The sequence below is a fragment of the Macrotis lagotis genome, chromosome 8 (assembly GCF_037893015.1).
Source record: "Macrotis lagotis isolate mMagLag1 chromosome 8, bilby.v1.9.chrom.fasta, whole genome shotgun sequence".
Classification (NCBI taxonomy): Eukaryota; Metazoa; Chordata; class Mammalia; order Peramelemorphia; family Peramelidae; genus Macrotis; species Macrotis lagotis.
In genome coordinates, this window is record NC_133665.1 from 82,286,558 (window position 1) to 82,311,892 (window position 25,335).

The 25,335-nt window shown below is 32.5% G+C and overlaps 1 protein-coding gene across 6 annotated transcripts in view; it reads left to right on the forward strand.

The window, feature by feature from the left end:
- Positions 1–25,335, forward strand: part of CCDC171 (coiled-coil domain containing 171) — a 459,446-nt gene that overhangs the window by 339,020 nt on the left and 95,091 nt on the right. The window contains exon 25 of one of the 6 annotated variants that reach the window (XM_074197552.1): positions 3,302–10,072. The exons of the other annotated variants lie outside the window; for them this stretch is intronic. Within the exon in view, the coding sequence (XP_074053653.1) occupies positions 3,302–3,355 (54 nt within the window). The 3' untranslated portion in view covers positions 3,356–10,072. Of the gene's footprint in view, positions 1–3,301; positions 10,073–25,335 lie in introns of those variants that run through there. 6 annotated transcript variants of the gene reach the window in all.

Genomic DNA, 25,335 nt, shown 5'->3' on the forward strand with positions numbered 1-25,335 from the left:
GGGAGAGGGTCTTTGTGCATTCCCAAACCCAACATAACTGAGTTCATTTTTCAGGAACATAAAACATTGAGCATACTCTTCAAACCTTTACTAGCACACACAGCTACTTCCTCATTTTTCCCTCTTCATCCCCCACTTCCAGCTCTAACCTCCAGTCTCAATTCTAATTTTCTCATAGGGTCAAATTCCTTTATGAAAATCCAATTTCCAGGGAATCCATATGCTTCTTAAGATTAAGCTTTCCTGTAAATAAGCAGGGAAGACAAACAGGATGATTTATGTCCATAATTCTATTAAATATATCTTTTAAAAAACCTCAAATGTCTTATTCTATGCAAACAATATTTCAAAAATATTATTGTTAGAACTTTTGAATACTGTCTAACTTAATTATAGGAAAATAACTTTTTTAGTAAGCATACCTTTTTCTTTACATGCTATCACAGGTTAGAAATTAGATAAGACATTTCCTAGAAAGCCAGGATTTTAAGCTTTAGTACTAGAAGGAAAATCAGAGAAATTTTTGTTCATTTTGTGGTTGATAAAACTGAATCAACAGAGGAAGGGTATTGTGATATGGCCAAAGATAGATGGTAAATAATATGGCTAAAATTCTGAACTCTTGTACCATATTCAGTACTCTCCATTTATATGCTTCTCTGGATTTGATGATTGCATAAGTGACAGTTGTCATTGAACAAAACTTATTTCACTTCTAAAATGGTTATTCTTGGAAAAGCATATAATTTGAGGCTCTGAATTTCATAGAGAGAGGAAAATACCAAGGATCTTGATGTGGGCATTCTTATCAAGTTCTAATTTAATTAGCAAGGCAAAGTACCACCCACTTCTACACTTAATGAGTTTTTAAAGGATTTGAATTCTTCTACATCTTAACTTCTAGCTATATCTGTTTGTATGCAGTAGCTTAGAATTTTATTCTGGAGAACATCACACTTTTGTGATTAAATTGTCTGTTTTACTAGTTGGTAGCTTGCAAACTATTCTTTGGGGAAAAAAAGTACTTCATAATTGTATAAAGCTTTAGTAATATGAAAGACAAGCTCAGATATCCATGCTGGATGATAAGGATAAAACATTATACATTCATGAAATAATTTTGTCCCTCTATTTATTGATGTATCTTCTTATGATATTGTAACAGGTCACAGTTTATATAGTTCTGTAGACAAATGAATGGATGTAGAATAATCTTTCAAATAGCTTAATCTTAATGAATGTTCCTTATTTCCATTTTTAATACAAAGAATAATTCTATAGGTAGTTTACATTTCCATTCTGAAATTTAGCCTTTCTCTGACCCTATTTTCTGACTATATTTTTGGAAAAAAGGCCATCCCCCGGGTAATGAGGAAGGAGTAAAATCTGGTTGCTTTGGAAGGCTATACTAATGGTTCACACCGTTCCTTCTAATTCAAACAGTCCTGACTTGAGGAGGTTGGAGATCCAGCAAATATGGTATTGGTTATGATCTCTAAAGAAGCAAACCTGTATTCCTGGCATGTTTCTGGACTGAAGGGAAATTTCTAGTTATTATTGGAGGGTAGTAATAAATGGTTAACTCATTCATTATCGGCATCCAGATACATAATATGTGCTACCTAGGAAAAATAGAGCATTTGGTTTTAGGAGGCTGTAGTATATGCACTAAGGTGACAATAGCTTGATTTTCTCATATCTAAGAGTTCTTTTTACAGCCTATTTGCTTTGTATATTTGGGAAACTGTTTGATTTGGGTTCTTTCCCTCCACATTTTTCCATTTGATTCCCCCTTTGTTTCCTCAAAGGCTTTAAATCACAACTGTTTTGATCAAGGAGAGAATAACTTATCCCTTTCTTGAAGCTGCCATGTCACTTGATGTGTCAATCAAAGTATGTCTCCTGTGACACAATCTTTGCTAGGGCCTCCAGATGCTGCCTTTGCTGCAGTCAAAACTCCTAAAGGCATAGAAGCAAAATCTTAGCTAGACCTTGATCTCCCAAATATCAACACCCAAGATTGCCAGTAGGTACCAGGCTGTAGTTCTTTAAAAAAGAGAAGGAAACTCTAAACTGTACAAAAAAAAGATACTACTCAATGATAAAAATAATTGCATTATAAACACCATCAACTTGCTTTTTGTATTATTTTACAGTCTATAAAGTCAAGGATTAAAATATACAGAAACTCATAATTAAACTTATCTTTCTCCATTGAATAGAAATATAATTCTAGTTGCCCACTATAATGTGCACTGATCTCATCTTATTCATTCACCCTATTATAGAAATAATGGCAAGTATAGGATTAAACCTTTGACCTTGAGACCTATATACTTGTGTTTTATCCAAGTGAGTTAACCAGACACATTAGCTGACTTGGAAAGCTGGTATTGCATAAACTGTGTCTGTTCTTAGACAGCATGAGCTTCAATACTTTGACTCACTTCACTCAAAAAGAGCAACAATAACAACAAAAACTTCTTGAAAAATGCATGAAGATTAGGACAACATTCTACAATCACTCTTTGTTGATGCTGTGTCCTATTCTTTAAATACACAATTATAAACTATTTTAAAAAATAAGAATTAATTATGAATTTATTTAAGAATATTTGAAAAATCAGATCATTTACTGTAAAGAAAATAATTCTTGTAATCAGTACTACCTTACCATGTAATTACATAGTTTTTATTTGGTATGGTTTTAGGTATGTGTTATACAATTGACTGTTGCCATGCGGAAATTTCTTAAAATAGTTAAATTTTCAAAGGCATAGGATTTTTTTTCAAATTGAATCTCTTATAGGTAGATAGTTTAAATCATAAATATATGGCAAAATGGAATATAAAAAGTCATCCAAGTATAAAATAGATGATGTCCTACAGGTAGCCTATCAAACTGTATTGGTAAGAATTTTATATGCCAGTTGTTATAATAATCTCTGAAAAAATTACATAATGGTGCTTTAAACATTTTTGAATATTGTAAAACCTAAGAGTGTGAGCAATTTCACTTAAAAATTTGAGCAATTTAGAGATTTTGATTTTAATTTGTATGATACTAATATTATTTATATGATAATGAAAGTTACTTATCATTGAATAATAGTATAGTCTACTTAAGTGAAACTAAAGCTTACCCATTAAGCAAATTAAGTTTTAAAATTAAAAAAATTTTTATCAAAATTTTATAATATATTACATATTTCCTCATTTAAATAGAATATGTTGAATACATTTTTAACTCTTGATGGCTCAAGGTTATCATTATTGGTGGGTTTTTTGTTTTTTGTTTTAGATTTTGCAAGGCAATGGGGTTAAGAGGCTTGCCCAAGGCCACACAGCTAGGTAATTATTAAGTGTCTGAGGCCGGATTTGAACTCAGGTACTCCTGACTCCAAGGTCAGTGCTCTATCCACTGTGCCACCTAGCCGCCCCCTCCAGGTTATCATTATTGATAAAAGTTATTATGCTGTACATACCTTTAAGAGTTATTTTCCCCTATGCTCATTTATTATTCATTTTCCTTAAATTGTGTAATACAACTGTGATGTTTATAGTCTTCCATGCCTAATTATTGCACATTTTCCTTCACTTGTCAACCAATTTTACTTTCTGTTTTCTGTGTTAGGACCTGAAAGTCATTCTTCCACTATCTGGGACTTTTATAATAGCTGTCATTCCAGGTTCTTTTCCTCTTCTGACTATACTCATGATTTGTATTGTAAATTTTGAGGTTTCTAGAGGTCTTATTTTTATTTCCATTTTAATGGGTCATAACTTTAAAATATGTTAAGAGTAATGACCAATAATACTGGTTTTGTGATATTCTTAGACCTCTCCAATTATTTTGAGGAATGCAATTTTTAAAACAGTGTATAATGTCTGACATTTTTAGAAATAGGGAAGGCAGAAGTCTTAAGAAATCAAACAATAATGAGAGAGCCCTTCAGAGAATGGACATCATTTCTAGTGAGGACTTATTTATTTTTCCCAGTGGCAATGAAATCAATTAGCTTGATGAAGCTATAGTTCATCCCCAAATAAATCCTTGGTCTTTGGTTGACACCATGCCATTCTTTGGCTCATTAAAATGCTTGACAGCTTCAAACTAAGAATGCTTTATTGACTTTAAAGAGACATGGGTTCTAGAACTGGACCCTCCATGTAATATCTGATCCATGTAGAAAATACACATATATTTTCTTCAGATATTGCACAACAGGAAATGCACATATTTACAACAGAGTGATTCTCTTCAGACAAGTCACAAGCTCATGAACTTAGAGACTCTTTCAAAAGAGCAATTTTTCACTCTTACTTTGATTTTTGAATGCCTTATTTTTAGAAAAGAAGGCTGGAGAAGCATGAGAAAGACCTGGAGTCAAGCATGCTAGTATTCAAAGGGAAATCATTGAGAAAAACAGCATTTGACTTGTCAGCCTGAAAGGGCAGCTTGAACAGCAAGGGTAGAAGTTGAGAGGAGCAGACTGAAACTGGATGCAAAAAGAAACTTCTTAACAATGAGACCAGCCCCGGAATGGAATGGACAAGATCGTCTCTTTATCAGGAGGTCTTTATCAAAGCAGGGGCTGGCAGTCCCTTTGGTAGCAATATGGTCAGGGGCCTTCTTGATCAGTGCAATATAGACCAGATGGTCTCTTCCTGATTTTTAGATTTTGTGATTAATTAAAAATGATGTCTTGACCAAATAAATCACTTCATCTCTGTCTTAGTTTTTTTCATCTAGTAACATGAGGGCATGGGAATAGGTGATGTTTACAATCTCTTTCAGTTCTAAGACCTTATGATTTACATTTCTACAAGGCCTGAGGCAAGCCCAGAAGGCATACTAATGCTTGGTATTTCACATGATTAAGGCAGAATTTGAGTATTAATTTCATGACAATAAGTTAATATTTATTTCCATTAGCACTAGGACAATAAATACCTTTGCTAAATAGCTTAGAGAGAACACTAGTATGTGTGTATGTATAATACTGGCATATGTATTAGATTTTGTAACATGGACTTTGTGACCCAGGTAAAGGTCCTTAAGCCCTAATAATTTTACACAATTTCAAGTTGCAGAGAAGGTGCCAACTTCTACTGGTAGAGGAAGTTTCCTCATGTGGAAGTTCTCAGTAAAATCAAGGTCCAGTCTCTATATCTTATGTTGTAGGTTGCATTTGAGAGACTAAGAGGGAGTGTTTTTTTAGGTGGTGAAACTTTTCAGAAGACTCATTTTACCTTTTTGTCTTTGTACATATGCATGTGAAATGTCCTTTGCAAAATATATTTCCTTACTTTATTTAACCTCAAACTGAGATTTTTAAAGTATTTTTCTATATGTGCAAGTAAATTAAATTTCAGAAAAATTGACTGATAAGAGCTCTGTACATGATTCTGTACAGAATGACTTTCACTTAATGATTCCTATTTCCTGTCCCTCCTATCTCTTAATTTGTCTTTTACTGTCTTATTTGCTTTCTCAAATTTAAATATTTCTACAATTCTAGAATCTAAAATTGTTTGGATCCTTTTTTTTTTTTTTGCTGATGGAGATCACAACTCTTAGTAAATTCTTTAGTAAATGTTTTTTTGAATTGTTTAGTCAATTTTTTTTTTTAAAATCATCATTTGGTATCCGGGAGTTTGATGATAAATCTCTCCAAATTTAGTAAGGCTTGTCCTCAGACAATAAAGTTATATACAGTCCATCATTGTGCTTGGAAGGACCCACTATAGTTTGGGTCCACTGGCCTATCTTTCAAGGAAAAGCATAAATGTGTTCTCTTCTTATTTTGTTTAGGAAAGAGCCTTAAGTGAATAAGTTAAGAAATAGATATTTTACCTTGGGACCTGGATTATGTTTGAGATTTGGGGTTGGGGCGAGAACACAGCTAAGAACTAATATGTAACTCTGACCCCAGGAATAGTACTGAGATTTGAAAAAGAGTCAGAAATACATTGCTTAGATTCATATCTTTTGTATTACTTTTTTGTTTTCTTTGTTTTGCTAAAAAACTTGTTTCAGCTAGGTGGCTCAGCAAGTAGAATCTGAATCTGAAATCAGAAAGACTCTTTTTTTTTCCTGAATTAATATCTGATCTCAGATACTTATTAGCTAGGGGACCTAGGGGACCCTGGGAAAGTCATTTAACTGTTTGCCTCAGTTTTCTTCATCTATAAAATGAGATGGAGAAGATAATGGTAAACCTGTATCTTTTCCAAGACAACCCCCAAATAGAGGCCATGAAGATCCAAACTGGATAAAACTGAAAAACTACTGAACAACAAAAACAACACCTACATTCTCAATGAATAAAATTTTTTTATAGGTTTAGAGTTTCATCAAAGTCCAGTATAAAGTCGATAAGTGCTAGATAGGCAGAGGTATATAGGTTATGTTCCTACTTCTTTTCATCTTTTTCTTTATCTTGTATTGTCACTTTATTCATATTATTTCTCTGGGCATAATTGTCTCCAACTCTGTGAGATAGTGACAGTATTTGTCTGTTTGTGAAATGTTTGAGCTCAGGTAAAAAGACATAGAAATATGAAGCTTGATTATTATAACTTTCAGCACTGTGAGAAGGACTGTTGAATGATATGAATATAATTTGTCACTACAGTATTATCAGTCAGTAGTATATACCCAAAACTTAACCTTTTGATGGCATATTTTTAGATTCTATAGCTTAAAAAATAAGTGAAACTCTATAAGATTAATTTTTGTATTCTTACACTTAAGAAATTGAAAGCTGAAAGGTCTCAAACTTTTACTACTCTAAGCAGAATTATAAACTATTTAGGGTTGGTGGTTGTTGATTTCCTCCACCCTGCAAAAGACAGTATTTGCTGGGATGCCTAGGTGAAGGCCTGGAAAAGGAAGGGTTATCTACAAATTGGGAGAGTTTATTATGGCTTAGTGATTTGCTGATTGATTTCATTTGCTGACAGTTAAGCCTCTCTTAATGTCAGTTTTCTTTGCATAATGCCTTGAAATAAAGACTGATGAAGATCTTCAGATTGATGCCGCTTACATAAACTGACCCTGATTTGCCCTATTCTGCATGACAATTTAAATGACAGCAGTTAGAAGGAAATATAGCAATGAATATGCAACTCAAGGTTTAAGGAATATTCAATAAATCTTTCAAAACCTAGATCTTGGCCTAAAAACAACCTCTTTTATTTTATAGTTGTTCAAAATTTTATTAAATAGACCATCATTGCTCCTGAGCATCTCTATTCTTGAAGTATAGAAAGGACAGGATAAAAAATTAACATAATCTTAGATGCAAATTAATGATTATAAACATACATTTTATATAACACATGTATAACATGCTATCATGATATACAGACACACCCAATATATGTACACATACATACTAGCACAATTATCCAAATACATGTAAATTCCATATATGTACATGCTATATTATATTTTTACATTATAGATATAACCCTATTTCCTTTTCATTTAAACAGAGTTTAGTTAGGACTCTCTCTATTTGTCTGTTTTTGTGTGTCCACTGAATTTATTATAACTTTTCATAGTGTTCCCCTTTCCTGCCTTTTAAATCTTCTTACCCTCCAAGCATCTTCTGGTCCAGTTATAGTTCCTCTCACATGATGCTCCCTCTCTCAGCTTCTTGCTTCTTTCTTTCGACATTCCGCCACCTTTCAAGATTTAGCTCACAAGTCATTTTCTGTAGGAAGTCTTATTGGGCCCTTAGGTCTCTGTAACCTTCCCTCTAAAGTGAACTCTTCAACTTTTTATGTATCTTGAATGTTCTTATTTACTCCTAATTCTTGCCCCACATTAGAATTGAAAGTTCCTTGAGAACATAAATTGTTTTCATATTTTTTTTCCCCTTTCTTTGGATCCCTAGCATTTAGCACTATGTCTGGCAAATTACATGCTCTTAATTACTTTTTAATTTATTTTATTAAATAAGTAGCAATTTTTCATTCAGTGCTCAAAATTCTTATTGGACTAGATTTACAAATGTAGCTTATTAGAAGATTAACTGCAGGTGCAACTTCCTGAAAGATTTGTTAAAAATATAGCCCAGTATCCTGAGCTTATGGAGCTTCTAAAAGATTAAGGTATCTTCCAAAGTTACCTAATTTGTGCCCAGAAAAGAAAGTGGAAACCAGGAAATTCTGTTTTGTTACATTGGTGCTCAGGGACAACATTTTGCCTAGAGGTATATTTTAATAGGTATATTCCCAAATGATCATAAAAAAAAAAGTCTACAAGAAAATACTCAAGTGTGGAAGGAGACTATTGTCTTTTGTTTGTGACTGGTGGGAGGAAAATCTTGTATAGGTCTGAATAGGGTCCTTGATATGAAAATAAGACAGATGCAATTACTATAGTTGCACTTAAGAGACAGACCATTTTAGTTTTCTATTCATCTAGTAATATTGCTCACTTCTACAACCTAAATTCGAAATTCAGAGAATTTGCTTTTGTTGCCACTTAACTTCATTTATTAATTAAAACATGTAATTTCCTATTAATAGGTATAAAAATAATTGAAATACAAAATGTCTCTGATGTATGAGTGGATTGTGCTCTTATATTAAATGAAAATATTAATTACAGAAAGGTGTTATATTTTATTTTTCTGAAGTTTATTAACTACCAAAGATTAAATATTTAAAGGTTAAATTTATCTACTTCTAAATAGAGAGGGAGGAGTACCCTTTGCATAAAATTGCCCTTGACAGGTACTATTTTTACAGTTAATTTCATTTATACATTATAAAAAGTCCTTCTAGGAAAGTTTCTGAGAGCCAGTATAATGTCAATTGCTTAATTACCTTTTTATCATATTGTTTCTACTAAACTTTCCACACCCCTATGATACTGTTTTGAGTGCTATTTAGGGTATGTTTGTATATGAGAATATACTTGTATACATAAACCTCTATGAAAAGGGAAAGATATTTTTCATGAGAAAGATATCTTTGTTGAGAAATTGTTAAGTTCTTAATGTCAGATGTCTATAAACAGAAAAAATGTTATCAACCTCTTGATTTTAATTGATCTCTCAACTTATAGAAGTTATTTTATATATTCTTTGCTTTAATTCTGATACTTTGACAGTTTATTTTTACATCAGAGGTTTGTTTCTAAATTAAATTTTATTTTCAATAAGCAAGAATTCACCTTTACTTCCTCCCAATTGAAGAAGGAAGAACAATTAAACTCCTGATATACACATGTATGTCAGGCAGAACAATTTTCCTCATTGGCTATTTTTTTAAAAGTCATTTGTAATCTCTGTTAGGAAGTGACTAGTTTGTTTTATCTTTAGCCCTCTTGAATTCTGATCAATCATTATTCTAATCAGAGTTGCTTGTCTTTCAAAGGTGTTTGATTTTACAATTTTGTTGTCATTGTATAAGTCATTCTCTCAATTCTACTAATTCTACTAGTTTTCATCAGAAACCATTATTGCACAATAATAGTCCATTACATTTATATACCATTACCCAGTTGATGGGTACCTGCCCTTAATATCCAATTCTTTGATACCAAAATTAGCTAGAAATATTTTTGATCATTATTATTGTTACTTAGAGTAATCCCTTCCTTAATTTGCTCTCTCTAATTCTCCCTTCTTTCCTTTCCTCTTTCCCTCTTATTTCATTGTTGAGTGAATTATATCTCTATACTCTGTGTGTATATTTATTCTTTCCTTCTTTCACCAATTGAGATGCACATGTGGTTCAAATGTCAAGTCACTATCCTCACTCCTTCCTTCTTATTTGTCTGGATATCTATTTGTATACCCAAATAGCATGAGATAATTTCTCCTTAACTTCTTCTCCCTTAACTCCCCCTTTCCCCTTCCTTTTTTTATTCTTCTTTTAACATCAAGACAACAGAACTATTCTCAGACTCTTCTATATTATTAGATTCTTTCTCTCATCCCTAATTGTAATAAGGTTCAGAGGGACACAAGTAATTGATCTTATTGATAGTTTATTTTTTTGCTTCATCTCTATCATTTCTTCATTCCAGAGAATGATTATATAAGTAAATAATATTTTTAAAAAACAAAAAATAGGAAAAAAATCATCATTAATAATAAGTACATCTAAAAATTCTAAAATATGTGTATCATGAAACATTTGTGAACTTTTGCAAAGAGGGGAGATGGGAGTGTCTCATCTCTTCTTTCAAGTCTTGTTTGTTGCTTATAGTTTTGCAACATTCACTTTTGACTTGTTTATGTTTGGTTGTTCTTTCTGTTTATATTGTTGTAGTAATTGTGAACATTGTTTTCTTGGCTCTCTAACTTCACTCTTCATCATTTTATACAGATCTTTTCATATTTATCTATATGGATCACATTCATAATTTCTTGCTATACTTATTTAATTCATATACAACTTATTTAAGCTTTACCCTATTGAGTAGCATCTATTTTGTTTCCAGTTCTTTGATATTGCATAAAGTTGTTATAATTTTTTTATTTATTTAGGGACTTCTTAAAAAATCAATAATCTCTTTGGGGTATTAGTCTAGTAATTGCTTTTTAAATTTCTATAATTCCAAATTTCTTTCCAAAATGATTGCACCAATTCACAAATTCACAATTCACAATTTGGGACGCCTAGTCCCAATTAGCCTTACTTATATTCCTATATTATAGTTCAATCTTGACTATTCCTTTCTTTTTTTCCATCTTTGCCAGTTTGAAGGATAAGATGTTGATTTCATTTGACAATATGCCTTATTTTTGATGATTCAGAGTATTCTTTTATGTGGCTATTTATAGTTTACAGTTCTTATTTTGAAAATTGCTAATATTCTTTGGTCACTTAATTATCAGATAATTCTTTTACTAGAGAAATTTAACAAAAGATATTTTTTCCCTTTCAAATGCTTCCTGTCCTATCCTAGTTGTTTGATTTTTTCATTCTAGGAACTTTTAAGTATTATGTAATTGAAGTTTTATATTTTGTAATTGCTCCTGTTTGGTTAAGAATATATCTTTTCTCATAGTAGGGAGATGTCATTTATTTCTCTAATTATTTTATAGTATGCATTTTAAGATCACATTTCTATTTAGAATATATTGTGGAATATAGTGAAGTTTCTTAGCCTACACCTAATTTCTGCTACACTACTTTCCAGGATTCCCAGCATTTTTTTTAAATCACATAGGATTTTTTTCTAAGTAATTTGTGTTTTTTTTGTACCTAAATTAGATTAAGTTCTATTGTTTCTGATTCTCTTCTTCTATTCTGTTCCATCAATCTACTTGTCTATTTAAAACTTATATCACTTGGTTTTTATGACTTCTGCTTTGGATTATAGTTCAAGGTTTAGAAGTATTATCCCCTTTATCCTCATTTCTTTTCATTATGTACCTTGATAATTTATTTTTCCAATTTAATTTTGTAATTTTTTTATCAAGTTGAATAAAGTTTTTTTGTTTGTTTTTTGAAGACAATGGGGATAAGTGACTTGTCCAAGGCCATCATCAAGTGTCTGAGGTTGGCTTTGAACTCAGGTCCTCCTGACTCCAGGGCAGGTGCTCTATCCACTGCACCACCTAGCTGCCCCTGAATAAAGTATTTTATAATTTGATTGGTATAACATTAAAAATGATGTTATTGTTTGTCATTAGTTCTTAGAGGGATTCATGACATCAGGGATGCAATGCCATTACATGCAAGTGAATTGGATTTAAATAAGGAAGGACTGTGCTTAGTCACCAGTCTCATTTTCTCCTCTAGAGCCATTTATCTGGGTCTAGAAACGGAACAGGATGACTGGAGATGGCCTTGGATGCAACTAAGTAGTACTATGGATAGAGTACTTGGCTTAGAGTAAAAAAGACTTGAGTTCAAATTCAGCTTCAGACACTTACTAGCTGTATGACTGAGCATTTCACTTAATTCTGTCTCAATTTCTTCATCTATAAAATGAAAATGGCAAACTATTCTATTATCTTTGCCAAGAAAACCCAAATGGGATCTCAAAGAGTCAGACATGACAGAAATGATTGAACAATGGTTGAACCATAATTAACTTTGGTAGTATTGTTATTTTTTTTATCATATTGTCTTGGTCTATCTTTGAATATTCTTCAAGCTGTTGAAGTTGTCATTTATTTCTTTAAATTGGGTCTTTTGTGTTCTTTAGTAGATTAATCCCTAAATACTTTATGAATTTTATAGTCATTTGGAGGGGTCATTCCCTTTCTATAATTGCCCCCTAGATGTTCTTCTTATTGTATAGAAATGTACTCTTTGTAGTTTGTAACTTGGCTGAAGGTACTAATGGTCTTTTTTAGTATCTTTTGGAGAAAAAAAATGGCAAGCCACTCTGTGTCTTTGCCAAAAAAATTTCAAATGGACTCATGAAGTCAGACTTGACTAAAAATGACAGAATAACAGCTTCATATCTTTGCTGATTCACTAGGATTTTCTAAGTAAACCATTGTATAATCAACAAAAAGGGGTTTGTGTATATTCATATATTTCCTCTTTATCTATTTTTAATTTCTTTCTCTTTTTTTGACTTTTTGCTGGCAATTTTTAGAACTACTTCAAATAATAGTGGGGACAATGGCCATCTTTGCTTTACTTTTATTGAAAAAGCTTCTGGTATGTTTTCATTACATATGATGTTTGCTTTTGGTTTTGGATAGATGATTTTGATAGTTTTTTTTAAAAAAGGACTCTTTTATGACCTGTATGTTTTCAGCACAATTGTTGTAACTTTTCAGATTTAGTTTTTGGATGTTTCTGTTTTTAATATAATTAACTATAATCATTATTTTCATAATCTGAACTATCCTTTCATCTTTGGTATAAATCCATTTTGATCACATTTCTTGATGTTGTCTTCCTGATAGGATTTTGTTTAAAAATTTTGAATTGATATTTATTAATAACACAGGTCTGTAGTATCCCCTATTTAATCCTTCCCTGGTTTTGGTATTAAGACTATATTTGTCTTATAAGAAGATTAGGATTGGATGAGCAAAAGTTTTTAAAATTTTTCCTTGTATTCTTTTTGACAGATTGACATGATTTTTGACTATGCAATATATGATAAATTTAAAAAGTCACATGTTTATTTCAACTAGCTATTGATTGCAGACAACTGAAAATGATATTACATCAATAGCACATGTATTTTAATAGGTTGAATTCTTACTTTTTTTCAAAATCCAATCAACAATAATTAAACATTTATAAGTATCCACTATATACTCTGAAAGGTAAGTGCTTTTAGTATCTCCATTTTATAGTTGAGGAAACTGAAGCATACAAGAAAATCCAGAGTCACATAGCTAATAAGTATCTGAGGCTGGTTGATTTCAGTATTTCTTGGCTTTAGTTCCCAGAGCACAGTAACATCTACCTATCTGTATTTCAAAAGTCTACTGTTCCCTTATCTTGCATCAGGAACATATTTGAAAGAAGTTTCTAGTTCTTTCTTTGGAGATATAACAAAATGGTGTAGGAAGATTTGTCTGGAATTGGTTTATCTGTTAGTGTTTGGTGACTGCTTTTTTTTAATACAAGGCAGATATGATTTTAATAGTTTGGACTTTTTACCTTGGTATCCCACTTTAAATGTACATTGAGGGGGACTTCCAGGCAGAGTCAAGATGGCAGCATGAAACTAACGTGCCTCCTGCAACTTTGCATGACGCAGCTTTAAATGAAGACTCTACACAGATCTTAAAGCTGACAGATCTCACCAACAAGAGAGTGAAACAAGTTCTCGACTTAAGATATTGTGGAAGATCTTTCATAAAGATTCATCTCTTTGGGGGTAAAGCAGAAGTATAGCCCAGCATAGGTAGGAGAGCAGGAAAGCCACGATACAACTCAGGTCTGGGCTCAGCAGGTCAATTATAACACACTGGTAAGGGAGGGTCCCAACCCCAGGAAAAGAATCTGAGCCCTGAAAATACTGGGGCAACACACAGAACTGGATTGGGAATAAACCAGTTCATCGGGGCGGCTAGGTGGCGTAGTGGATAAAGCACCGGCCTTGGAGTCAGGAATACCTGGGTTCAAATCCAGTCTCAGACACTTAATAATTACCTAGCTGTGTGGCCTTGGGAAAGCCACTTAATCAATCCCATTTGCCTTGCAAAAACCTAACCCCCCCCAAAAAAAACCCAGTTCATCAAAAAAGCCTTGGCATAAAGGCGGGGAAAAAACAAACAAACAAAAAAAACACACCTGCATAGGCAACAGTTTAGCAAGTGATTAGGCAGGGATCAGATCCTGATCCCAGAATGAAAAACTTGGGACTATACTCCCTATAGCCATAAGCAGAGCTCAACCATCAAAATGAACAGAAAAACAAAAAGAGTGCTAACCATAGAAAGCTTACTATTCTAATAGGGATGATAAAAATGACACATCAGAAGAAAACAGTGACAATTTGCATACATGTGAAACCCCCAAAGGAGTTTATGAATTGTCCTCAAATCCAAAACCTCCTGGAAGCACTTAAAAAGGATTTAAAAACCAAAGAAGAGAGTAAGAAGAAAAATGGAAAAATAGAATTGACAGCCATGTAGAAAATTATTATTGAAGAACTCAACTCATTTAAAAATGACCAACTGGAAAAAGAATCAACTCATCCAAAAGTAAAATTGGCCAACTGGAAAAGGAATGAAACTCGTTTAAAACTAGAATTAGCACACTGGCAAAGGAGACACAAGCTAGCTGAAGAAAATAAAACCCTAAAAAAAGTTGGACAAAAGAAAGCTATTAATACTATGAGACACCAAGATCCCATTAAGCAAAACCAAAAGATGAAAAAAAAAATAGAAGAAAATGTAAAATACCTATTAGGAAAAACATATGACCTGGAAAATGGATCCAGGAGAGATAATTTGTGAATTATTGGTCTATCCAAAAAGCCTTGTTCAAATAAATATCCTGGAAAATACCTGTCAGGAAATTATCATGGAAAACTGTCCTAATATCTTAGACTTGGAAAGAATTCACTGATCACCTCCAGAAAGAGACCCCAGAATAAAAGCTCCAAGTAATATAGCTACATTCCAGATTTCTAAGATAAAGGAGAAAATAAGTACTTCAAGCAACCAAAAAGAAGCAATTTAAAATCCAAGGAACTACACCCAGGATTACACAGGACTTATCACCAGTATTAAAGGATTGAAGGATCTGGAATATGATATTCTGGAGGGCAAAGGACCAATCAAGAATTAAGTACCTTGCAAAATCCAGCATATTCTTTCTGAGGAAAAGATGGGTTTTCAATGAAATAGAAGACTTCCAAGTTTTCAATAAAAAGACCAGAACTGAGCAGAAAATTCAGTCTTCAAATATATGATTCAAGAGATGCATAGAAAGGTAAATGGAAAGGTGAAAATACATTATTCAAGAACATTAAATATATCCCTATAAGGGAAGATGATAGTTTAACTCTTGGAAATTGTATTTAGAATAGTTAAAAGAAACATAATTAGAGAGAGGGTATGGATTTAAAGATATGGTATAGAATTACCATGAAAATATTGAACCATTAGCCAATGCCTTAGCTACTGAGGATAGAATATAGTTGGAAGCATTGTACTTAGAGGATATGGGTATAATTGAGTCATGAAACTATATTTATTTTGAGGATTGTGTTTTCTATTGGGACATCAGGATGGAGAGTTCTTAGGGGATTTATATATAATTAAATCATAAAGTGATCTTATTTTACTGGATACTTTAAGTAACAATGATTATAGTGCTATTGTTGAAGCACTATAGGGACAGAGGAGGAGAGAGTATACTTAGAAAGACTGGACATAAATAGATAATGAAGTGATTATGCTTTACCTGATACTTTAGCTATAATTAGAGGGAATGTACTAAGAGGGATAGGGTATAAAAAGCTCATGAAATGATTTTTCTTTACATGATACTTTACTTCATGAGTATAGTATGTATAGAAGGTACTCGAAAAGAGAGTGTGGTATAAATTGAGTATAATTTGATGTTATTTATGACTCTTGAGAAGTGTATTTCTTATCAATCAACCCTAAAGAAAGGTCCTTCTATCAGGACATATAAAAGGAATATATTTTAACAGAAGAATTATATATATACAAGTTAGGATTCAAACAATAAAGGCACTAAAAGCAGGGTTATTTTAGAAGTCTAGGCAGTAGAGGATATGAGGAGGCACAAAGACCAATAGTACAGGGAAAGAAGGGAGGGTGTGTGAACACTGAGTAAATTCTACTCTCAATAGATTTGACCCAAGGAGGGAATAACACACATTCCCAATTGGGTTTAAAAATCTATCTTAGTCTACCAGGAAGGAGTAGGGGAAATGGTAGAAAAGGGAAAGAAGGGACTGGTAAAAGGGAAGGCTAAAGCTAAAGTTAAAATTAAAATTAAAAAGAAAAGTTAAAGGATAAAAGGAGCAAAGCATTGGTGAGGAAGGGATAAGGGGAAAGAAAAGAGAAAAGTATCAATGTAGAGTGATAGAATGGAAGGAAATACAGAGTTAGTAGTTTTTTTTTAGGTTTTTGCAAGGCAAATGGTATTAAGTGGCTTATCCAAGGCCACACAACTAGGTAATTATTAAGTGTCTGAGGTTGGACTTGAACTCAGGTACTCCTGACTCCAAGACTGTGCTCTATACACTTCACCACCTAGCTGCCCCACCAGAGTTGTAATCTTAACCATAAATGTGAATGAGATGAATTCTCCATAAAAACAGAAGGAAAGAGCAGAATGGATTAAAAAACCAGAATCCTACAATATGATGTTTACAAGAAACACATTTGAAGCAGAAAGATGCACACAGGGTAAAGGTAAATAGCTGGAACAAAATGTATTATGCTTCAGTGGAAGTAAAAAAAAATCAGGGGTAGCAAAGTAAAAGCAAAAAATAGATCTCATTAAAAGGGATAAGGAAGGAAACTTCTTAAAAGAAAGGAATTTTGCAATGACACAACATCATTATTAAACATTATGCATGAAGTAGTGCATCCAATTCTTAGAAGAAAAGCTAATAGCATTACAGGGAGACATAGACAGCAAATCTAAAAGAGTGGGAGTCTTCAACATCCCTCTCTCAGAATTAGATAAAATCTAACCACATAAACAAGATAAATCTACGGTTAGATGAATCTAACTACCATAAACAAGAAGGAAATTAAGAATGTGAATAGAGTTTTAGAAATTTAGTCATGATAGGCCTTTGGAGAAAATTTAATGGGGATAGAAAGGAATATGCCTTTTCCTTTGCAGTACATGGCACTTACATGAAAATTGACCATATACTAAGGCATAAAAACCTCACAATCAAATACAAAAAGGCATACTTTTCAAATCACAAAGCAGTAAAAATTGTATGTAGTAAAGAGTCATGGAAAGATAGTGTTAACTAAATTGCCTAATTTTAAATAATGAATGGCTCAAACAATAAATGATAGAAATAATCAACCATTTCACTAAAAACAATGACATCAATGAGACAGCATACCAAAATTTATGGGATGCAGCCAAAGCAGTTTTTAGGGGAAATTTTACATCTCTAAATGCATATATATGAATAAAATAGAGAAAGAGGTCAATGAATTGAGCATGCAACTAGGAAAAAACTAGAAAGAGAACAAATTTAAAAATTCCCAGTTAAATACCAAATTAGAAATTCTGAAAAATCAAAGGAGAAATTAATAAAATTAAAGCAAGCAAGCCATTGATTTAATGAAGAAAACAGAGTTACTTTCATAAAAAAATCAATAAAGTGGATAAATTTTTGGTTAATCTGATTAAAAGAAGGAAAAAACCAAATTACTAGCATCAAAAATGAAAAGGGCAAACTTACCACCAATGAAGAAAAAATTAAAAAGATAATTCAGACCTATTTTGCCCAATTGTATGCCACTAAATTAGTTAATAGGACAGAAAAATTAGGAAAAAGTGAGACAACTCTACTGTTGGTAGAGTTGGTCTGCCTCTGGTACAGTTTCACTTAACTAAGTGTAGTAATTCATAACTAGAGACTAAAAGATGTGTCAGGTTGACCTTATCAGGGAAAGACTTGGCAGTCATCATGCTTTAGCAGATGGGAACTGAGATTTATACAGATGCTCCTGGAGAGATGGAACATAGAAGCTGGTGGCAGAAAGAAGCCACAAAATCAGAGAGATATTTAGGTGAAACAATGTGATGGAAAATGAAAAGATGAGAAATAATCATCAGAACAATAACAGAGAACATCGTTATGACATTACCAGATGCAACAGTTCTTTATGAAGTTTTGGATGTGTAGTTGTTATGGGAGTATATATATATATACACAACAGACCTGTGTCCTGGCCACAAGAAATTCTGGCATGAGTATCTTCATCAGTCTTTTTAGTTACATAATTGTATCCTCTATGTCTATGTGTTCTCTAAGCTTGTTCAACTTAGTCTCAATTTGTGGGACAATTGATGAAAGGGAAAATTGATGAAAATTTGCTAAAAATATAAACTACCTAGATTAATGGAAGAGAAAATAAAATATTTAAATAACCCCATTTCAGAAAAAGAAATTGAAGAAACATCAAACATTAATTAACTCTGCAAGAAAAAAATCTCTAAGCCCAGATGGATTTAAAAGTGAATTCTACCAAACATTTAAGGAACAGTTAATACAATTCTACACAAACTATTAAAAAAATAGAAAAATTCTACCAAATTCCTTTTATGATACTAACATGGTATCACAAAACAGGAGGAGCCAAAACAGACAAACAGAATTATATACCAATCTCCTAATGAACTTTGATGTAACAACAATCTTAAATAAAATTTCAGCAAAGAAATTACAAGTTATTACTAGGATAATATACCATGATCAGGTAGGTTTATACCAGGTAGGCAGGGATGGTTCAATATTAGGAAAACGATGAACATAATAGAACATATCAATAACAAAACTAACTCAAACTCATAGTTATCTCAATAGGTGCCGAAAAAGCCTTTGACAAAATGCAGCATCCATTCCAATTAAAAACACTAGAAAGTATAGGAATAAATGGAGTTTTCCTTAAAATAATAAGTAGCATCTTTGATGGTTTAAATCAACAAATGTCATATGTAATGGTAATAAATTAGTAGAATTTCCAAAAAAAAAAGGTCAGGGGTGAAACAAGGATGTCCATTATCACCACCAATATTGAGTGTAGTATTGGAAATATTAGTTTAAATAAGAGGAAAAGAAAAGGAAATTGAAGGCGTTAGAATTAGCAATGAAGAAACAAAACTTTTGCTCTTTTGCAAACAATTTGATGGTAATTAAGTGAACCCTAGAAAAATCAACCAAAAAAACTACTTGAAGCAATTAACAATTTCAGCAAACTATCAGGATATAAAATAAATCCACACAAATCATCAGCATTTAAGTGTGTGTGTGTGTTTGTCTCTGTGTGTGTGTGTGTGTGTGTGTGTGTGTGTGTGTGTGTATGAATGCCAAATTCTAAGGACAAGAGATAGAAAGAGAAATCTATTTAAAGTAACTTAGACAACATAAAATACTTGGCTATCTACTTCCCACGACAAACCTAGAAGGTATATGAACACAATTACAAAATACTTTTCACACAAAGTCAGTTCTAAACAATTAGAAAAATGTGCTCATGGTTAGACCAAGCTAATATAATAAAAATGACAATTCTATTAAAATTAAATTCCCTATTCAATGTCATACTTATCAAATTACTAAAAATCTGTTTTACAGAGCTGGAAAAAATAATAACAGTATTCATCTGGAGCAACAAAGGTCAATAATATCAAAGGAATTGATGAAAAAAATTCAAAAGAAGGTGACCTAGTTGTATGAGATCTAAAACTATACTATAAAACAACAATCATCAAAACTTACCAGTACTGGTAAAGAAATAGAGTAATGGATCAGTGGATTAGAATAGTACAAAAGAAACAGAAGTAAATGATCATACAATGACTGACAAACTCAAAGACATTAGTTTCTAGGACAAGAACTCATTATTTGTTAAAAACTGGGAAAATTGGAAAATTGTATGGAAAAAAAGTAGGCAGAGACCCACATCTCAGAAAATAAGGTCAAAATAGGTACAGGATTTAGACATAAAGGATGATACTATAGAGTAATTATAAGAACACGAAATACTCTTATCTGTCAGATCTATGGAAAAGGGGAGAAATTTAAGACCAAAGAAATATAGAACATTAAAATTACAAAATGAATGATTTTTGACCATATTAAATTAAAATAGTTTTGCACTAATAAAACCAATGTAGCCAAGATTAGAAGGAAAACAGAAAGCTGGATAGCACTTTTCAAAGCTAGTGATTCTGATAAAGGACTCATTTCTAAAATATATAGAGAACTGAATCAAATTTATGAGTCATTCCCCAGTTGACAAATAGTCAAAGGATATGAACAGGTGGTTTTCAGATAAACAAATTAAAGCTCTATATAGTTATATAGGAAAAATGTTCCAAATCATTATTGATTAGAGAAATGTAAACTATGAGATACCACCTCACACCTATCAAATTGCTTAAGATGACAAAAAAAGAAAATGATCAATGTTGAAGAGGTTGTGGGAGGATTGGGACATTAATGTATTGTTAGTGGAATTGTGAACTGATCCAGCCATTCTGAAAAGCAATCTAGAACTATACCCAAACAGCAATCATACCATTTGAGATTGGTTCTATCCTTTTAACCCAATGAGAATTGACAAAGGGGTGAGAATTGACAAAGGGTGATGTTTGGTTTTTTTGGTTAATAGATGTTAAATGTGGAGGTTCATGTACTTTGTGTAGAAAACTTGTTGAAAGATTAATTAGTCCCTGCACATATGCTTATGATTAATAAGATTCATAGAATTATATGCTTAAAATTGGAAAGACCTTAGAGATCATTTCATCCAGTGCTCTCATTTTATAGATAAAGAAAATGATGTCTATAGAGTGATTTAGTTAGGTCACAGAGGTGTTAAGTAGAAAATTCTTGAGTATGGATCTTGGTCCTCTGATTCCAAACTTAGTTCATTTTTACTGTTTCAGACTCCTATCCAGAATACACAGTTCTCACATATAAATTGAACGTTTATATACCCTGAGGTATTTATGTCAGAAGAGGCTTAAGTTTTTGGTATTATACAGGTGTCATATGTTTTTCTTAAGAAGCTAAGGCATTATGTGGATTGGTTGGTTCTTGTCCTTCATTATCAAAAAGGATCAAAATAGCACCACTATTCGAGACAAATTACAGTGTGCTTGACTATGTTTGATCAGGCCTATATGAGGTCTATCATAGATTGGATGTAAATGGTATTTTGTATAAAATCTTATTTAAAGAAAAACTTAAAGGGTAAACTATCACTCATCAAATAGTTACATCTAAAGTACATGTTAATAATATGGAATTTGCTTTCCATAATTTTTTTAGGTTTTTGCAAGGCAATGGGGTTAAGTGACTTGCCCAAGGTCACACAGGTAGGTAATTAGTAAGTGTCTGAGGTGGGATTTGAACTCAGGTTCTCCTGAGTGCTCTATGCACTGCACCACCTAGCTGCCCTTTTGGTTTCCATATTTTAAAGTATAGTTTACCTATAATTAATAATGATTTCTGTAATCTGTTATGAATATGAAATATCTACTTCTTCTTTGGGAATGGCTACTCACTTTTAAGTAGCCCCCTTCCTTAGCATAAAGAGATTATTTTTAAGCAGGAGCTTTTTGATAGAGATAAAACAACTTTCCATTTTGGTGTATTGTGAATGATAGTGTGGAATAATGGATATAGTACTGAACTTGGAGCCAGGAGACTCAGTTTTGCTGCTGTCCACTCATTTTAGTTGTATCTGTCTCTTCATGACCCAATTTGGGTTTTCCTGGCAGAGATACTAGACTGGTTTGCCATTTCCTTCTCCAATTCAATTTTACAAAAGAGGAATCTGAGGTAAACAGTGACTTGTCCAGACACATAGCTAGTAAATGTCTGAGTCCAGATTTGAACTCAGGAAGATGAGTTTTCCTGATTCTAGGCCTGGATTCTATTCACTTCCACCTAGTTACCCTAAATCTCATGTTAGATTCTTACTAATTCTTTAATCATTAACATAGACATTTCAGAACTTCATTTTCCTCATCTGTAAAATATGGATAATTTTGCTTGTACTACTCATAGGGTAATGGAGAAGTAAAGCTCTGTATAAACCATAAAGTGTTATATGGAGGTGAATTATTATTAATTATATATTCTTAGACTTGATTAGTATGCACTTTTTCTTGAAGAGCAAGGGATTATTGATGGAATTAAGTGATTTGCCCAAGATCACACAGCTAGGTAATTAGTAAGTGTCTGAGACCAGATCTGAACTCAAGTTATCTTGACTCCAGAGCCAGTGCTCTACCCACTGTACCATCTTTCTACCCCCTGGAAATAACATCCTTATAGATATATGAGAAATGACATCTTCTCTATTAAGAATGACTCACATAGGCATATCAGTTTATGTGTATAAATAACTTTGCATATATTAGTTTATTTGACTTGACTAACTGTATTATCAAGTAGTTTCTAAGTTAAGTCTTGTTAAATCTGTCTGATATAGAGATGGTCAAATCAGTTGGGGTCTTTGTTGCCATGAGATTTCTGATTCAGCTTAGCTTTTCATGTTATTTTCTTTATTAAATGATACTTTTCCATTAAGTTGCTTTATTTTGACCATATGAAGATGTACTCTAATTTAATCTCTTGTATACGTCTACATTTTTCAAATGAAATGACAACTGAAAATAGAATATGTGAGGTGCTGGGTAAATTGGCCATATAGGTAGAGATTATACAGGTAAATAAAAAGATAAATTCTAGCATCCACCAAAACATTATTAGATAAATATATAGATCATAGGATCATTGGTTTAGAGCTAGAAGAGAACTTATCTTCTGGTCTAACCAGTTTATGAAAGATTTTTAAAAATCTAGTTTAAATATTGTGGGTAGTAAATTATTGTTGTTTTAAGATCAAGGACTGTATTTCTTGTGATACAAGTATAATATAAATACTTTCTATATTAATTACATATGAATTTGAACCTTTGTGTACTAGATTTCCACCAAAATCCTTAAAAAATTTATAACACACTTATTTGAAGACTTTTATTGGCCACTTGTTATTTCTTTTTGTTAAAGATTTTATTTATTTTGAGTTTTACAATTTTCCCCCCTTACTTCCCTCCCCTCACCCCCACCAAAAGCAATCTGTCAGTCTTTACATTGTTTCCATGTTGTACATTGATCAAAATTGAGTGTGATGAGAGAGAAATCCACTTGTTGTTTCAAAGTGAAAGCTTATACCACCAACATAATTTTCATCAACTCCAATTTAGCATCCTTTATTTTTGTTAATTCTACTTTTATTGTGCCTACTTTTTCTATTCTGTTTTCTATGTCAGTTCTCATTGTCTCTGTCCTCATTCAACTCTTGTTCCTCTTTCCTGGGGAAGACCTCCTGACTCCCTCCACCCCCCCACCCCCCCCCCCCCGCCACTGCCACTTGAATCTTTCCTGTATTCATTCCACTGTCAACAAAATTTCCATGATTCGGTATCACTTCCTTGCTCTCAAATCTTCAGTGACTCCTACTGTATCAAATGCAAGCTCCTTAGACTGACATTTAATTTAGCTCCAAAACCTGCCATCAGTTTACTCTCCTATCTGATTTATTCATTCTTTTCTGTCTTATACTCTAAATTAAATTCAGAGAGAACTTAATTAAGTACCTGATATGTGCAAGGTACAGTGTTAGGTGACAAAGATTAAGGGAAACCAGTTAAGATTGCATCATGCTCTCTTATGGAAACTCCAGAAATATCTGAAAAGGATCTCAAAGAAAAGAATCATAAATAGAAGTATGTCCTTCCATTTAATTCAGAAGAATTAGAGAAAAATGGCAGAGGCTGGGTTATGCCATGAAAGTTAGTTTTCGTTCTGGTAAATAATCCTGATGCTGTTGGCACTCTGAACACTCTGGGTGTTTAAGGAGGTGAAAGAATGAGTTGCAACCAGCAGTGTGTTGGAATCATCTCTAATAAGCTTGAGAGGGTTGATTGTTAAATTTTCAGTGTGAACATTTACAGCTCAGAAATTGGCAATTTCTACAAATTAGGGCTTGATTGTGTATTTCAGCAATTGCCTAGACTTTAGAAAATATTAATGATGCATATTTAAAATTAAAAATGTGTTGCATACATTTTTTTCCTGGAGAGCCTGGTTTGTCAGCACATTCCTATATTTCTCAATTAGCATTGCTTCAACTTAACAGGTCTAGAAGAAAGATCAAAGAAACTAAAATATAATAGCTGTCATTTCTATGATGCTTTAAGGTTTACTAAGTGCTTTATATCCAATATCTCAATCTCACAGCATTCCTGGTGGCAAAGCCATACAATCTCCAGTAATTAGGGACCAATGCCCCATTTTAGTATTAGCCTGTTCATTCAGAAACAAAGTACACAATAATTCCTCACAGAGATGGGTCTTGGCCATGCAGAAAAGTATTGGTAACAATGCCTATGCTACAGACTTCAGACTGGACAAGAATAAACTGGGATTATTCAACCTATCCAAGAGTACTAAGAGTACTAAGCACAAAATCCAAGTTTAAAAATAGGTTAGGAAAGTCAATAGGAGAAAATACCAAACATGATGAAGAAGTGTGTTAAGAGAAGCTCACAACATGACATCAGGAGAAAGTAATTCTGTAACAACTTAATTAGAACCTCAAAAGAAAAAGTATCACTTAGCTTCAAAAACTACAAGGATGCCTGTAAAAAACTGAAATAGGAGTTAAAAATGAAATTAGAAGATGAATGAAGGGAATCAATGGAGAAGAATAATTTAGAACAGGAGGTAGAAAACTACCCAACTAGTGAATTCCCTGAAAACCAGAATTAAACAAACAGAAGTCAGTTACACTATAAGACAGTAAGAAATATTATAACAAAGCCAAGAGAATGAAAAAAAATACAAGAAAATAGAAGATATTTAAGTGATCACAAAACTCTGCCCATTTCTAGTAGAACCAGAAGACAAAATGAAAATAGAAAGATCATGTCAGTTATCTCCTGAAAAAAATTCCAAATTGAAAATATCCATGAAGATTATGGGCAAAATCTCAAACTTCTAAGAAAAAGAAGGAAATGTTGCAAGGATCAAGAAAATACCAAGAAACTGCAGTAAAGATGACACTGTGCAAGACTATAGATTAAACTGTTTTAAAATATTTGTCAAAATATATTAACTAAAATAAAAAT